Source organism: Toxotes jaculatrix, chromosome 16, assembly GCF_017976425.1.
Source record: "Toxotes jaculatrix isolate fToxJac2 chromosome 16, fToxJac2.pri, whole genome shotgun sequence".
In the NCBI taxonomy this organism is placed as follows: domain Eukaryota; kingdom Metazoa; phylum Chordata; class Actinopteri; family Toxotidae; genus Toxotes; species Toxotes jaculatrix.
In genome coordinates, this window is record NC_054409.1 from 6,442,242 (window position 1) to 6,460,912 (window position 18,671).

An 18,671-nucleotide genomic window follows, 5' to 3' on the forward strand; every position below is an offset into this window, starting at 1 on the left:
TGATGACACACATGAACTCAGGGTTTAATAACTGCTGCTATCACAACACCTATGGGTGATTTAAAGTCTCATATTCATATAGACAATCAGACAAGAGACAGACAGACAGACAGACAGTGAGTCCTTGTAGTGTTTTAATGTAGAGTTTTCAGGCCTGTGGGCAGATTCAGATGTTAATACTGGTCACATTGATCAGCATGAAGCTCAGTTTTCACCTCAGAGACTCAAATCGTCCACTCACCACACACTCATAAAACAGAAAACACACTCTCTAATCGGCTTAAATGGAAATGAGATAATGGGATAAAGGCAGAGAGAGAGAGACAAAGAAGGAATTCTGACTGCAGACACATCAGCACATCAGCTCTGACCCACATAATGTAAATGTTTGTTGTGTCATTCCAGTACTGACACAGTGAGTGTGTTTACATATGTAGTCTCTTCAGGCTTCCTGCCTTCCCTCCCTCCCGTAGTTCCCCTCCGGTATCAGGTCAGATGTAAGTAGTCTTATGCTGAATGGACTGAAGATCAGTGAACGTGAGCAAAGCCAATTTCAAAGTCAGGAAAATACCAAACTGTCAGAGCGCTGCTTGCATCGGTCGTCGCACTGCAACAGAAATAGTCACCTCCATCAGTGTTCGTCTCTTCTTCACTGTCTTGTCTAAATTTTTTTTTTTGTCCATTACTTCTTTCTTCGCTGTGCGCAGTGATGTTCTCAGGCAGTTTGTCTTTTCACCGCACAGATCTGCTTCTTGTATCTAATCAGCTCAGATTAACTGTCAGACATCTTGAATTGATCCGATACTTCAGACTCCACACAACAAACTATAAATCTGTCATCAAGCTTTTTTTCCTTCTTCATTTCTCCTCCGCCTTCTCAGCGAAGCAGCTCTCTCAGTCAGTACGAATCGTAGGTATTTAAAAATAAAATGGTTCACCTCTGATATGCAACATAACACTGATCTAACTTTTTTCCTTTCGTTTTTCAAGTAAGAAGATGCAGAATGTTAACAGTTTAACACTTTAAACATCCAGATGAAAACATTTTGAATTTAGACAATTTGATTCAAATAAATGTAGAAGCTCTCACCTGCCCCCCTCCCCCTTTCTTTCTCTCTGTGGGGTGAGAAGATAATTTTCTTTTCCCTCTCTCTCAAAGTTGTGGTGCTTTTCATTTGGGGCGGAGCTGAAATCTAATTCTGTCAGATGGCTTTGATTCTTGTGTGAGCGAGGGGAGCGTGACTAAAGCCACGGTGCCTTTAATAAAAAATAATTCCTTCTTTATGAAGACGCGCTGTGATGGAGGCCGTCCGCTGTCTCTGCATTAGGGAAAATTAACATCCAGAGCCATTTTTCAGACCGCTCCATTAACAGCGTGAATGTGACAGCCGCAGAGTGACGAAAACACCGGCTATATTAAAAAGCTGTCGGTTCGCAAATTAAACTGTGAAACAAACCCGTAATTGATAATGGAGGATGAAAAAAAAAAGTCCACAGGCTTTCAATAGATTGCCAGTCTGTGCTTTTATACAATATTACTGATTTATGAAGTGGAGTAAAGTTAATGCGACTAAGAGTAGAAATCACTGTAGAAAAGTCCTACTCCATATGTTGATACTGTATCTGTCCTTCAGTACCACTGCACTGGAGCCTATTAGGTAAGTCAAGACAGAAAGTACAGGGGATAAAATGTTAAAAAATAATCATGAGTTAAAATTGAGAATATTGTAATCAATCCATTAGCAGTGCAGTATAAATGAAGAGAGTGCGTTTTACAGGGCATCCAGCTTAGTGCTAAAAGTTCTTTTCTTTTGTAGAAAAGGGAAGTGCTGCCACATTGCTTCCACGCAGTAGTGGTAGTAATATATTTCTAATATATAATAGGATAATATGATATATAATAGTTTTTGTACCACTTCCTGTCTCCTAACTGTCTAAAAACATGTCCGTGTTGTGGAACAGTTTACACTCAGAGGGGAGTTATATCCAGTAAATTAGCTGTGATCATTTTCTTTGGACTTTTTTGGACTCTCTGGTTCTTTGTCCCCTCAAAGGTCAACACTGTCAGACACCTGACCTTTGACGTTGGTCAAAGTTTGGATTCATTTTGTCTTCATGAGTGAATCCACACATTGTGCAAATTCTATTGGAATCAAATGTCCGTGTTCTGAATGCAGCTGCGCCCGAGCTCTAAGTCTCCTTTCCCATTCCTCTCTCACATGGAAAAAAAAATAAAATGGAACTAAAATGTAGACAGCGAATTTCCGAACAGGTGCTTACGGCAACATTTCTTACTTTGTCATGGCGTGGGATGTGTGTGTGCTGTTGTTGTGTAACTCTTTGGATTGATTGGATCGTGATGTAGACCTAGTCTGATGTGAATATAGAGACCACCAGCCGCCTGATGATCAGCAGAGATGTTAAATCAGCTGTGTGACTGAAGGACTGGTAAAAGCAGCAGGTTGCCTCTGTCTGGTCTCCTTCTCCTATAAACTTATATCCAGTTTGTTTGTGGTATCTCATGCGGACGCCCCTGTGACCCCTCCCCACCCCATCTTCCATACTGTCTAATTGAGGCGTTGTGTTTCCAGTGAGCGCAGATAGCTCCTCTGTCTGTGTCTTAAGATGGTAAAATACACTTAACCTTCAGATGGACTCGGGCCGGTTGGAAGGGCAGCGACCGTTTCAGGACTCAAATCTTTTTTCTCTATCAACTTAATTGTGTTTTCAATTATTTCCCCCAGATTTTCTGTCTCTTGACATTTGCTGTAAGGGCAGTGTTTGCCCTCTCCTCCCCCTTTTTCCTCCCCCCCCAGCGCCGCTACTCTTTTGTTTTAGAGAACTTTTTCCTGCTTCAGAGACATGTAAAGGCCTGTCTCTGGCTTGAGGCTGCGCTCAGAGTTACATTTGTTTGTCTGCTTGTTTTTGAGTCGTTGTATATTCTTTTTTTTTTTTTTTTTTTTACCTCTTTTCCTAAATCTTTTCTCTCCCAGCACTTCACTGTAGGCTGTTCACTGTCTCCTCCTCCCTCCATCGTTCTCACATCAGTTTCCTGCTGGTATTGATCCCCTTCCTCAGTCCCTGGTGATCAGTTTTTACCAGTCTCCCATTGATTACCAATGGAGGCAGAGCTGAGTTGCATGATGGGAAGATGGTGGGGTTACAGCACTAGAGGAGAAACATGGGAAGGTTGTTGGTTTGATTTCTTAAGCTGAGTTACCAAAAAAAAACCGATCTGTTCTGTTTTTATCATCACGAAAACATAAATTGTTTAAAGTTTATAGTCTGTATTTATTCTTATCATCTTTCAACTAGAATAGTATAATAATTATTGCTTATTTAATTTTAGTTGTAGTGTCAAATGATTTTTTGACACATTTTGTTAAATTTATAATTTTGTGCAGTGTATTTCATACATTCCTTAATACTGAGTTCACTTTTTCAAAACCGTTAAATGTTTTTATACATAAAATTAACATCTGATATCCGGTGCAGTATGAACAGAAACACGTGGGCCCACAGTCCGCGCTGCGGTCTGCGTCCAGCTGCAGAACATATCTGACATGACTGAGTCCAGCTGTGACGAAGACACAGCGTAGACGCTGTAGTCAGACATGAGACTTCAGTATCAATAAAGTTTAAATTCAGTCATTATTTAGATAATTGAAAATAAATAAATAAATCTGTATTTGTGCTCTTATTTTTTTGAGTTGTCACTAAATTGAATCCTCAGGATTAATGAACAGCTTTTATTATCTGGATGACAGCAGGTTCTTTTGAAAGTGAAGTTAATTGGTTGAGATCTGACCCTAATCATTGTCTGTGTGTGTGTGTGTGTGTGTGTGTGTGCACTCTTATATTGATTACTGCTCTTCAAACAAAGAAATCAGCTCTGTTCCTCTTCCTTTCTTTGTTTTTCTTTCCGTCCTTCCTCTATTTTGTCTTTATTTCTCCCTCCGTTTTTCTCTTTTCACCTTTTTTTTTATTGTTTCCTTCATCCTTCCTTGTTTACCCCATCTTTCATTTGCGTTTGCCTTCGTTTTCCTCTCGACTCTTTTCTCTCCTTCTCCCTATGCCATCGTTCTCTACATTTTATTCCTTAATTTATTCTCTCTTCCTCTTCCTCTGCCTCCAACACTCCTTTCTTTTTTTGTCCCCACCCTGAGATTTCTGTCATTGGATCTTTTTAAAAATCTTTAAATTATGTGAAGTTATTATGCGTGTGTGTGTGTGTGTGTGTAAGAGCTCTTTATCTTTCTGCCTTTCATTTGCTAACATTTCAGTTGTTTCTCTTTTTTTGTGACACGTTCATACATTGATTGCTTGGACTCCACAGGTTGTTGCATTACACCGTCCTGCCCTTTTTAATAGATGCCTTCCTTTATGGATAATGTCATTTCAGCCAGAAAGCCTTTTTATCCTGATCCATTTCTGGTTTTTATGAAGATTTAGCCGAGCAGGCGAGCCGAGAGGGGAGCTCGTCCATCCCCCTCTTTAGTTTATTGGGTTATGTTTGGGAGCAGGTTGGCCAACAAATAGGATTTAGATACAATGTTATTATAATAGATCTGCTGGTCGTGAAGGAAGCAGATCAATAAGCTTCAAAAATCAATCAGTCCGTCCACACGGGCTGAGAAGCAGCAGGTACACAAACAGGAAGTGGTGCTACCTGCCGACTGTCTGCTCAAAAACCTCACATCTCACTGAAAGACCGCAAGTCTTTAGAAGGCCTTTTATTATGAAAAGGACGGCATTTTTATTATGCCAAGTTTGTGTCAGGTGATCTGGACATCATTTTAATTTTCCACAATTCATCCTGACTTATTTGGTGCCTCTGCAAACTTTGGGGTCTCCACTAGAATTTAATATAAAGTTCTGCGTTTGATTTTTCTAAAAAAAAAAAAAAAAAAAAAAGATGCTTCAGTCGTGAAGTATTTTAAATCCATCAGTGAGATTAGAAAACACTAAAACTTTTCCTCTTATATTTCACTCTGCTCACTTATTGTTTTTAACAACAGCAAGCAGCTGTGTTTTTGTCATCTTTGTTTCTTTGGTTTTTAAAGTAGAATTCAAGTGTTGGTTCAAGTTGGTCTAAATTCAGGTTTCCTGTAACTATAACTGTAACTATAACTTCATGGTGAAACTGGGTCCTGGTGCAATTTTGAGGAAAAATTAGAAAAAGAACTTCAGAGGTGCAGCCGTGTTTATTCCAGTTTGAAAAACCAGTGACGGCACGGCAGGTGATACGGACCCAATCAGGTGTCAGAAGGTGTGACAGAATAATCCCTTCACTGTTTATTGATCCTGTGTTGCCAACACACCAACACATACGCACGTTCATGCCACACATTGCACACTTGCTCACCATTCTCCTCTGTAAGTACGCTAAGAAATGAATCTCCATCACCTGACTCCTAAAAACTGGGTGCATATACTGTCTCATGTTTGAGTTGGCCTCTGAAACCTGCAGATACACTGTCAGTCTGTCTCAATCTGTCTGTCTCTCCCTCTCTTTACTTTCTCTTTTTCTCTGTAAATCTCAACTTTTTAGTAATTCTGGTTGGGAGTCTATCTCTAATTCTGTTATCTACTGGCCCAGTCTGGCCCGAGGGATGGATGCCATCTGTAATCCATTTATCAAAGCTGGCCGCTGGGCCTTCTTCCAAATGACAGCTGGCCTTTAGCAATCTTATTATAAAGAGCACCAGGATATAGTATGGAAATACAGGGGGAGGGGGCTCCTGAGGTCTGATAAATGGACTGAGAAACAAACACACATACAGAATATTAGAGTTCAATCTGTAATTTTTTTTATTTTTTCTTAAACGTCCCCCATCACTATAAAACTTATTAAATATCTATTAAATATATTAAGATCCACCAGCTTAGAGGTGTGGGCTGGACTTTGATTTAGAGGAACATCTCAAATATTTTGAGCTTGCTATTTGCGAGAAGCATCTGCTGATAGACAGATAAAAGGAATCATTAGAGCTGGTGAACAGAGAAGAGCAGGCAGCGCTGTGTATGGTGTAAAAAGAGCACCAGTTACCAACATGAAAACATCCTGCCAGTGGTGAAGTATCTGGTCCTAGAGGCTTTGCTGCCTCTAGGACCAGATGGGAAAACAAATTCCCAAGTTTATCATTGTGTCTTACAGGATAATGTCAGAGTGTCTGTCACCAGCTGAAGCTCAGCTTCATGATTCGTGATTTCACTGTACAGCTTTTTAACTGTCATCACGGATCATGTGATGTTAACAAATCCAACTTTGGTGAAGAGAAAACTCCATGACGATCCGCAGGATGTAGACGCAGCAGTGAATCCGCCCCTCCCACATCACCCCCATTCAACACGCCCAGTGTGCCTCCTCACCCCTTCCTCCTCACAGACACTGCTTGTTCCCTTGCAATACAAATCTATAACAATGCTGTGCTCACTCATCCAGAGAGAGAGAAAATAAGAAATAAAATCAGAGGGTGGACGCAGTGGGAAGGTGTGTGTGTGTGTGTGTGTGTTTAGTCATTGCATACACACACATACACACACAGTTTTTATGTGGGTCTTTGATCCAAGGTGAGCAAGGAGCTCTCACCTCCTACTGTGATTCTCCACACACACACACACACACGCACACACACACACACACACACATATTCCTCTCAGAGCTGCAGCACTTCCCCACTGTGCAGACCCTGTTACACGCGCACACACAAAAGAGGTTATTTTGGGGTCGTCTTGGTGAACAAAGTGGAAGGACAAGCACACACACTCACTCACACACACACACGCACACGTGTCCCAAACCCTTCTAGGGGTCCTGCGTGTGTGTGTGTGTTTGCACTGTGACTAAAGGCTTTCAGTGGGACAATAAGACGTGTGCCTGCGTGTGTATGTGTGTGTAAGTAATGGTTAATACCAGGACAATAGAAGTGTGCCTGTTCAGTTGTTATCAGCTCACTGGAGACTCACAGACCTGCTGTTTTTTTTTTTTTTTTCGTTTTTTTTTTTTTTAAACCACCCTTTCCCCATGAAAAGGAAGAAAGAGAAAGAAATGAAAAGAATAAGAAAAGATCCCCCACACTCTCTCTTCCCAGCTTAAAAAACATCTCTGAAAGTGTCAGAAGAAGGAAATAAATAGATATACAGTATCTCCAAATCTTTCAAAAATAAACTGTGATCCTCTTAAGTTATCTAAAACAAATAAAGTGTGTTGAGAAAAGCATTTTTTACATTCAGTGATGGCTGAAATTTACAGGAGGCAAATTTGGGAAATGAGACAGGTGAAAATGTTATGACTTGCTGTATCATCAAAATAAGTGATACGTAAATAAAATATTGAAGGTTGATAGATATAGCTTACTTTCAATTAACCGTGTAATATAGTGAACTACAGTGTATTTTATAAAATTGTTTAAGACTCAGCTTTTGATTAGGAGTCACTTCAGATGTAATGGCAACTGTGGGAGATTTCTAACAAGTAGTCTGATGTTTCTTCTTAAGGCTAACATACATTAATGGAGTTGAAATTTATCATCATTTGTATATGATATATCTCAACCTCCCTACATTCTAATCTGAGGATTTTTAGGAGATTAAAAAAAGGCCAGAAAAGATTCACAATCTCCATTATAAACTGCCGTGTGTTGTAGTGTAATGTGTTAAATGGTACTGTATTATACTCCAGTGTATTTAATGTAATGCTGCTTTATTGGGTGTAGGGATCAATGTAGAATTACCACCAAGGCAAATCTGGCAGTAACCAGAAAAGCCCCACGTCCACTGCCTTTCATTTTTGGTCATTTGTAGAGAAAGTCTGTGTCAAAATCAGGTTTTGAAAACCTTATTATTTTAGTGTGTATTGTCCTGATGTGATGCATATTTCTAAATAAATTTGTGTGGCTCCATCAACGATGGCCAAACAACAAGTTTTTGCTTTGTGACCCACAAAAAGTTTGAGGTTTTCAGGTGATATTTGTTATTTAAGAAGCCTGAAGGGGCCTGAAACTAAATCTGGACTGTTGAGTTGCTCGTGCTTCACCTTGTTAATAGTAGTTAGACGCTGAGATTATTTGGTGTAGTTTGCACAGTCACCATGGAGTTTAATATCTCTCTCTGTCTCTTTACCAGGTTGTCTGTCCAACCTTCCACCAAACGCCAAGAAGATCTCCAACTCGTATGAGGAGCGGCGTAAGCAGGCCACCGCCATCGTGCTGCTGGGGGTTATTGGGGCTGAGTTCGGCGCAGAGATCGAGCCGCCAAAGGGGGCTGCACGGGCTCGGGCCGGTGGACAGGCTCCAGAGGGCTTTGGCTTGACAAGCGGAGGGTCTTCCAACTACTCACTGGCCAGGCACACATGTAAGTACAGACAACACACACACACAATGAAGAGTATGGAGATGATACACACTCACTGTTGTGAGGCTTTAGTACAGAGTTCTTGTGTTTTTACTGTATTTTACAAACGTTGTTGTGAAGTTTTGGATGTACGTGATTGAAAAGGTGACATTGTGCTGTTTCAAAGCGAGTGAGGCCAGTGGTTGTGGGGCAGACAACAATAGCGGAAGTGGTGCTGATATTGTTATTGATTTTCTTTCGTTGTGACCCTTTATTTTTCTGTAATCTTGTTGCACCTCTTTAATTTATTTTTTTCCTGTACTGTTTGGCTGCGTGCTATATTGCCATTTCTCCCAGACACTGGAAGACCTTCTGGTCCACCGTGGGTTTCTAACTGTCCAGCTCCCTTTGAATAGCCTCCTCTTGTTACATAGATTGTCTTATAGTTTGGTACAGATATTTAAGGCCCCGATAACGCTGCTGATCCCTGAATCTATAATCAGCCTTTTTTTGTTTTTTTGGTTTATGACCAAATACTTGGAAAACTAATGACATTCTCATCAGCCTGAACTGACGAGGGTTTTGTTAAGTTTCTGACGTCACAAAGGACTATTTTACTTCCACGTTTGCTGTCACTCTTCTTTTAAACTCCCATTTCATTGGCTTAAAGTTTTCAAACCTGAAATATCATACCATGTACAGTTGCATATAAGAGTGGTCTGTCTCGTTCACACAGACCAGAACTGAAATGCTCAGTGGTTCATGTTTTGGTCCTGAATCACATTTTTTCGTAGACTCAGAACTACACAACTGACAAAGTAGAAACTTCAGCGTTGGATTAGAGGTGAGGGGAGAGATGGAATTGATTTTTACCCACCAAGCTTGACACCTTAAGGAGCTTGGCACTGACTTCCACACACTCACACTGACACACACACTGACTCACTGAGCCCAGCCTGTGCCACACTGTGCCTGCAGTGTTGGACCTTGGTGGGCATCAAACCTGCACTAAGCAGAGCTGTTCTTCCATCCCGCTGCTCCTGAGCTCTGATTGGCTGCCTCTGGGGGGGGGGCATCCGCCCAGTGACAGGGCCTGATAGGCTGTGGAGCATGGTGCTGCTTAGTTGGACCTGTACACAGCGGTCAGCTCACCTGTGTGGACTCAGCAGACACACACACACACACGTAGAGACACCCCAAGCCTATGTCATCAGATGAAAACAAGCTCAAGATTTAATCGATCCCCTTGAGGCTCCGCCTGTCGAAAATCTTTGGACTCCTCAGGCTGGGTTTCATTTAGACATTGTGGTACCAGTCGTAGTATGATACTCAACCTTTTTTTGAAAAACTTTTTTTTTTTTTTTTTTACTGAATAATATATTAACCTTCAAAATGAGAAAAATCTAAAATATTGGATCAAAGAGTAAATTAACAAGACTAAGGTCCCACATTGGACAAATACGGTACAGTGGTTTTTTTTTTTTTGTGAGCTATGTTCGTACCAGTGTTCTGAGTTGAATTCAGCAAACTCTCTTAACTGCACAAACTTGTAAATTGCTTGTTTCATAGTGATGAATGCCACCTGTTCATTGACACTTCATAGCTTGATGCCCTGCAGTCACAGATCAACAAATGAAAACACAATAGTAACAGAGTCAGTAGCTGCATTTAGGGGGAAACCCCAAATTCATTCAGATTAAAGCATCATCATTCTTGAGTCAAACCCTGTGGAGAAAGACACATTATCTGTACATGAAGCTTAGGAAAAAGCTTGTGGTTGTGTTTAAAAATAACCTGAGTCTTGTTCTCGTAAGCGTGGCCGTTCAGACTACGGGTCATGCCGACTGTGCTAAAGAAAAGCATCTGTTGAAGAGATTTGAGAAAGTCAAAGCAGCACAAGCTTCCTAAAACTGATCCAATAAACTTACATTTTACCAAAATGATGTTAAAGGCTTGTCTCTGACATGTCAGTGAATTAGTCATTTTAGCAAACTGCACAGGGATCGACCTCAACTCAGGGTCCTTCAAAAAGACTGAACCCGGACTCCACCTGCTCCTTTATGCGACCTCACACAGTGAACCCTTTAAAAGCCTTTATTACTTAAGCTCAAATAGACAATTACAGATGACTGTAAAAATCAGGTGGACATTCTTAATGTTTTTTTACTCTCTCTCATCTGTTTTGCTGCTGTCATTTCTCCCTCCTCCTCCTCCTCCTCCTCCTCTTTTCCCTTCTTTCTCTCTCTCTCTGTTCTTTTTTCTGCTCTCATTCAGTTTGTTGTTTTTCTCCCTCCTTCCAATCTCCATCTACCCCCTCTCCTCTCTCTATTATGAAATTGAAAGATGGATCGGTGTTGTTGGCATACAGCGCGGCGTGTGATGAATGAGAGCTGTCCACCCAGAGAGAGGGAGGGTACAGTAGTCTATACAGCAGAGTATAGATTGATGTTTTCATATTGCGAGGGGGGAAATGTAGGGGAGATGGAGGGGGAGATTGAAACTAAGGATGGAAGGAATGAAGGAAGGACAGATGACGACAGAGGGAAGGGAAGATGTGGATGGACAGGATAGCAGAGACAAACCGTACATCAGTAAACCATCACAGGACAATAACGCTCACAGTAAATGTCAGAATACCTCAAGTACTTTCTGAGGCCCATTCACTGGACAGTGGCATATCAACACATTTGAGAGAGCTGATTGGACAGTAAGTTTTATTTTGTATGGTAAAACATTCAACAGAACTCCAGAAACTGGAAAAAAAATTTCAAAAGTTTTTACGCTTCACATCCAGTGAAGCTCCACTGAAGAGATGAAAACTAGTTTTCATCAGTTATTTAACTTCATACATGGTGCAGTAAACAAACAAAAAACTGTGACTTTAAAATGTTCTTCTTGGAAATCTGGCTGCAGTTCTTGTGTGGCTCTCGTCTGTCTCAGTGTCTCTGTCCCTTCATGTGATCCCACACTGACTGATATTGAGATCAGGACTCTGTGGGGGCCAGAACATCTGTTGCAGTTCTCCTTGTTCTTCATCTCCTTGAAGATCGTTCTTTATGACTGTGGCTGTGTGTTTGGAGCCACTGTCTTGCTGCAGAATGAGTTTGGGACCAATGAGACGCCTCCCCGATGGTACTGTGTGTGATAGCTAAGAATCTAAGCACTGCGTATTTTTAAGTTGCTGGTTGCCAGTTAGTGGTGGACAGGAATTCTTAATGCATGCTGAACTTGCTGCCCAAATACTGTTTCTATTTTATTACATTTAATTACATTTTGGCTGTGTAGACGTATGATGCACACAGCAGCACAGCTTCTCTCTCTCTCTTTCTCACCCAAATTGGCTCTCGTTCCTCTTTTTTTTTATTCTTTTTTTCCCTTTCTCTCTCCCTCTCTCTGCAGCCAGTCCGATCCGGCTCTCATCCACTAACCAAGTCCCTAGCATTGATTTACCTTCACCTTTCATTTAAGTTCAAACAGAGAGAGAGAGAGAGAACGAGGGGCCGGGATGGAACAGGGAAGGAAAGTAGAAAGCCTGTTAGTGGTCGACTCGGCCTAGTAAACTTTAGACGTCACCAATCTGTCACTATTTCACGCTCTCAACTTCCCTCCCTTCTTCCTTCCTCCCTCCTCCTCCCCATCCTCCTCCGGCTCTAATCACCCTCTGTGTGTTAATGTGACATGTTTACTGCTCTAACTAACAGCTCATTATGGCCAGCTGATGCTTTGTCAATAGCTATTGGTTCATTTGGCCCCGTCCGGCCTTTAAACAAAGATGTCCACTGTGAGAAATGGGCCAGAGTCCAGGCCTCTCTCACTTCCTGCTCACTAACAAAGAGGGGAGGGGCCATAAATTTGAATCTCGATCCAGCCAATTACAGCGCTGATTGTTAACGGCCATCTTTAATTGTCCTGAAAAAAAGACTCTCTGGGTTTTATTACACACACACACACACACACACACACACACACACACACCTGCCCACCCACAGTCACTGCCACTGTTTACGATGTTGAACTTTGACCTCATGACACCTAAAGCCCATTATATCTCTTATAGCGATAAAACACTAAATACAGAAATGAAAGCTGATAGTATTACATTTCTGTATTTGCACCAGACTGTATTACAGAAAATTCATTTAAATATGGAACTGTTTAGAAATAATAATAATATTAATAATGATAATAATAATAAACTTTATTTGCATAGCACCTTTCATACAAGAAATGCAGATCAAATTACTTTACAGTAGAGAAATTACATGCGTCGAATGCATGAGTAATAATAATAACTGGGTGGAAAAAGCACAAAGGAAATAGTGTAACACAGAGTATAATTGATTTCTTTGTGGTCTTGATGATTTGTAATAATCATTAACTGAGGTCAAAGTTCATTCAACCCTACATCACTGCTGATATTTATAGTCCGCTGTTTGTATGCATATTCATGTACGTAACAAAAACATGATTGATTTTAACTCCCGCTGGTGTTTGCTTGGTGTTGATCGCCAGCTAAGGGTCAAAGTTCACCACCCCATCGCTGAATCCATCACAGCATACTAACAACACACCTGATCTGCATGTTTGACTCTGTTTCTTTACCTACAGCCATAACAGCTAACAGCATTAGCACCGTCATCCATCTCTTATACTCTATGTCACCCATAACGACATAGCACAACAATGCTAACGCAGTTAGCGCTCTATCTGTCACTGCTGGTATATATTATAACAGTCGTATCCAGCGATGCTAACATGGTTAGCCTCTAGCTATATCTTTCATAGCCCCATCCATAGGCTGTGTGTGTGTGTAGGTATAAACCAATAAGGAAGGGGGTTTGCCATTTAAGGCGGGCTGATGATAAAATGCCAGAAGATCCAGATGATGAGATTAGCTGTGTGTGTCTGGGCTGGAGGACCTTTAGAGCCACCACGGTATTATAAATACTTAAAGTAAATGATCTGTATTATATTATATGTTTCTTCATATTATGACTGTTTAGCATTTACATTTAGAGTGAAAATACAATGAACTGTATTGATCTCTGAGCAGTAGGAGATAAGAGCCTTCCTGAACGTAGAGTCTCCAAGAAAAAACTTTCTGCTGCAATATTTAACTTAACTTAGAGTCCAGAATATTCTGCATGTATATCACTGATTTTTGAGAAATAAGTAAATGACCAGTTAACCAGCATGATAGCTAAATTTAATAGGAAAATAAAAGAGTCGACTGTGAGATGCAGATGGCTTTCTGTTAACGTTTCCATATCAGATACTTAATCTGCTTCTCTCTGGTCTATATTTTTCACTTTCTTTGTCCTTGTGTAGCACTTTGAATCTGCTAAGAGCTCTGGCCCTCAGGCTGCTGTGGGTGAGACTGGCCGAGAGAGAGAGACAGACAGACAGACACCTGATGGGAAAGGGGGGGGTTGCATGTGTGTGTATGTGTTTGGAGGAGGGGGGATATTATTGAGGGATAGGGGATATTTTCTGGAGTCTTAATGGTCAGTACGTCCCCACAGAGACTGGCTCAAATGTCAGGTCAGTTATGAAGTGACCTCCATCCTGCTCGCTGTCTTTATCCTCTGAGTCTGTGAGTGTGGGGGTGTGTGTATGTGAGTGTTTGTGTGTGTGGCATAAAAGTTGAATAATTTTTACCTGAACTTCCTTTTAAATATTAGGTTTTCTTATTTTTGTTTGCAAGCAGATATGAGTTCTTTATGGAAAAAGAACCTTTGTTTCAGCTCATTCCCATGGTGCAGAAATTGAATGGGCAGATTTGATGTCCCGTTTCGGCAAAGGACTGTGGTGCCTGACACAGCTGCAGTATCTCAAGCTTTAATTCATCTGAACATTTCACAGACCTGATTAAGTCACCTAAAATGTGCTTGTGTGTTGTCGGATGTCCGACCAAAATCCCACCTCACTCTGCTCCGTTCTGATTCTACTGTTTCTGCTATTTACAGGTAAGGCACTGACCTTCCTGCTGCTGCAGCCCCCGAGCCCCAAGCTGCCCCCCCACAGCACCATCCGCCGCACCGCCATCGATCTGATTGGCCGAGGCTTCACTGTCTGGGAGCCGTATATGGACGTGTCAGCGGTGCTCATGGGACTGCTGGAGCTCTGTGCCGATGCAGAGAAGCAGCTGGCCAAGTGAGTCCACACACACACACACACACACACACACACACACACACACACACACACACACACACACACACACTCACAAAGTCCTATGTTGCTTTTACTCAGATAATTAAATTGTGTTCTGTACTTCAGTATATAAAGAAAACAGTAAGCGGGCCGAAGGAAATAAAAATGAATATGAATTTTTTTGGGTGGAAGTAAACAAGCAGCCATTATTGCAGTGGCGTCTCACTTGTAAACATGTGGAATATTGTTGTAACATGTGCAGGAGATCCTGTAGGACCTGCTACATAGCCATCAGAGGGTACTGAAACAACAGGTACACTGAATCTAGATGCAAAAGAACATGAGAAAATGACTTCATGTCTTTAGACTCATGCTAATGCCATTATGATTTCTAGAACTTGCATGTTGTAGCTTTAAGTATTGAACCATGAGACCTACACATAGAAAGAACTCTAGTACATCATGATGAACGAGTCTGAAAGGTAAAAGTGCCTTTTTAATGGTCAGAGACCTAAAAGACTTAACATGAACTTACTCCAACAGCTCTGAAGCTATGCTCTTGAAACAAAGCCTAGATATAGATTTAATCGTTAAATGCACACTGAGCACAAAGATGCCGTGATTCAGATCAGTCCTGTGTCCTCTGATTGGTTGATTTATTGTTTGTGTTCGTCTATTTGACTGTTGAGTCTTCTCTCTCAGAACAGCCTGCTTATAGGTACAAACACACACATACACACACACACACAGAAACACTTAGGCATTATAGAGCCGACACACTGAGTTATGGAAGCCAGGCTGTAATCTGATTGCAGGACATTATGATGATGTAACGATGTCTGCGTTGCTCTGACATGTGAGTCCTCTGTCTGTGTGCACGTGTGTTTGTCTGTGTTCATGTGGCATCATGGTATCTGTTTTCTTTTTCTTTGGCCTGCTAGCAGTGGTATTTCAAGGAGGACTCCACTGATTCTACACACCAAAGTGTGTTTACAGCTGTTCAGATGTACTAGTCCATGAACAAAGTTTAATAGAACTTTTAGAACTCTACAAGACCAGACCTCTGTAGCCCACTTCACATCCCTGCTTCAGGCTAGCGGCTCAGGAACCACTACTAGCATAACACACCCAAATCTCTGACTCAGCTTATAGGTGTCTTTACCCGTATTCACATATGCATCCTGGACAGTCAGGTCCAGATATTGTCTGGAGGTGCCCTTTCACACATGCAGCACACAGCTGGAGATTGTCTGTGTGAGACATGTTCTCACTTACTGGAAATACCCCACATGGTTTAGGTTAGGGGACGCAGGAGACCAGCACCGGTCAATGGTGCTGCAGGAGAGAGGATCCAGTTTGACTTTCTGAGATGTCCCTGTCAGAAGCTGGTGTTAGACCACAGATGTTGACAGCAGCAGAATAAGCTTCACTTCCTGGACCATCAGTATCACAACCAGGAGTGAGGAGGTCAAAGGTCGTGGTTTCTTTCATATAATCGCAGTGAGACTGTGGTTAAGGTGAAGCTGCATTTTATACACGTGAAGGTCACAGGTCACATAAAGAGGGTAATTCAGTGGCATCTTCTTATGTATGGGACAAAAGACTGCTGGTGTGTGTGTGTGTGTGTGTGTTCGTCTTCCTCCCTGCTGAAATCTAACTGGCCAACATGAGTTGATCCCATTAAGGTTGAAACTCAAGCCGGGCCAGTCTGGTTAAATGAGTATAGATATGTCTGCTGTGTGTGTGTGTGTGTGTGTGTGTGTGTGTGTGTGTGTGTGTCTGTGTGTGTGTGTAAGAGAAAACAAGACAATTCAATTTCATAGCGGATAAATTTTGAGTAGAACACAAAGTGAAGAGAACTTGAACAGAAACAGAAATAAAGATTCTCACAGCAAAGAGTAAGAGTAATACAAATAAGCGGTGGAGCTTTTTCACCCCCCCCCCCCCCCTCCCCCGACAGACCCTGTTTTTTTTTAATTAAATCAATACAGGTTTTGATGATATTGACAGACATTGTGATGATTTTTTTTATTGATTTCTTTTTAGCTAAATTAATTAAAGTACAGTAGGTATGTCAGGTGATTATAAAGATCAGGCAGGCGCTTTATCTCGGAGACACTAAAATTAAAACAACATATCTAAATTCACAGACAGACACAAGAGTTAGAAGTGACAGAACACAGAGCTAATTTTAGATGCAGCAGAAGGTGAAGAGGTGTAGGTGAAGAGTACATATAGTGACAAGAGAAAACGTGAGAGAAACTGGAAGAAAATAAGAAAATAAGGGACAGAACTGGAGTTTATGTTAAACACCATATCTCTCTGGGGTGAATAAACATAGAGTGCGCAAACAGGCCGGTGGTCAAATTTGTGCACATAATGCTGGCAAGAAGTTATCTTCCAGTTGTGTGTCTCAACACACCCTAAAAGTTTATTTTCTGCTGTCAAAAGTTCTGTCGATATGTGAGAGGACAACCAAGCTGTCAGGTTTTTTAATTAGAAATGTAAATATTGAGTGCAAAATTATGGTGCAGGTCCACAGAAGCTGACCGTTGTGTCAAAAACATCACCTGAAATTAACAACGCTTCATGTTCGAAGTTTTCTCACAGAAATTGTTCAACAGGCTGCAGACAGTTAGACAGCAGGCAGTTAGCTTCGATTATCTGAATTTACAGAAACGAGAGTGCTGTCGATCCTCTCATCTAACTCTTCACCAGAAAGCGAATACATTTATTTCCCAAAAAGACTGAACTACTGCACTAAATGGGATCATGTGGCCAAATTTTAGCTAAGAGGGAACAATTCTGTCTTATATTGTGAGGTTTTGTGGAGTCAAATTCAGAGGTTTTTATTTCTGAGTACAGGTTATATTCAGTCAGCAGTAACTTACTGATAAGCTCGGGTAAAAGCTAAAACCTTTACCACACACACACAAGCACATGCACACAGTTTATGATCATGTTTAATTAATAATGTGTTGTCTGCAGGTGTGTGTCGTTGCCTCCTGGTGTTGTTGAAGTAAACAGCACAAGGACTGATCAATGAAACACACAATGATCAGATCAGTGCATTACAATACAGAGAGAGAGAGAGAGAGAATACATAAATACACACACACACACACACACTGCTTTCACTGTGTTTCACCATTGAATCACTCGTCAGTTTATACTGTAGAAAGAAGGAGAGTTTGAAGAGCTGAATGCATGACTGGCTAAAAGGGAGTGCGCACACACACACACACACACACACACACGTTCACAGAGGGTCTATTTCCATGCAGCTGACTTGCAATGAGGCTTTTTTTGTCCCTGATGCACCCAACCAGTCGTCAATACACTCCTTGCAGAGCTGTGTGTGTGTCTGTGTGGCTGTGTGTCTGTGTGTGTGTGTGTGTGTGTGTGTGTGTGTGTGTGTGTGTGTGTGTGTGTGTGTGTGTGTGTGTGTGTGTGTGTGTGTGTGTGTGTGTGTGGTAATCCCCTCTCTATAGGCAGAGATTTTAAAAAGCTCCTGGTGTAGACGACTCACAGGCACGTTTTATACTTTCAGACACACATGATGGAAAAAAATAACCTTCATCAGGGTGAAGGTCGGTGTGGTTGTGAGTGTGTGTGTGTGTGTGTGTGTGTGCATTACACTTGCAACACAGAGTTTTAAGGCACCTGCTCTTGGAGGCTGAAGCCCCTTTCAGACATACACCTTGTCACATAAGAGTGACCATAATCCCAGCTGTAGTTCACGTCTGAATAAACACCTGTGTCCGTTTTACATAAACATCATGACGTCTGATCCTGTCAGACCTTGTAACATCTGTGTAATATTTCCAAACCATGAGGAACATTTACCTTACGTTAACTAGACATTGATTTCTTTAATATAATGACACTACCCGGAAAACTGAAATTTTCATTGCAGTTTTCCAGTTATTACTTTTTAAGGAATCCAAGAATCTCGCCATGTTGGACAACCTGTGCATGTAACTCCCCTTAGAATCACATGTCATTTTTACATTTCTGCACGTATTAAACAAACAACATATAAATCAGTGAGTTTCTGAGCTGGCGGTTGGTGCATTTTGTGAACTCCTTCCAGTGTTTTTACTAAGCTAACCATGTCTTAGCTTTAGCTCCGTACATAAGGCAAATTAGTGTGTTTTATGAACTCTTACTTGTTCTTCTTGGCA

General features: G+C 41.3%; 1 protein-coding gene across 1 annotated transcript in view; it reads left to right on the forward strand.

The window, feature by feature from the left end:
- LOC121195732 (WD repeat-containing protein 7) overlaps window positions 1-18,671 on the forward strand; it is an 85,975-nt gene that overhangs the window by 49,387 nt on the left and 17,917 nt on the right. The window contains 2 exon segments of the mRNA XM_041059383.1: window positions 8,128-8,355; window positions 14,301-14,487. Of these exon segments, the coding sequence (XP_040915317.1) occupies window positions 8,128-8,355; window positions 14,301-14,487 (415 nt within the window).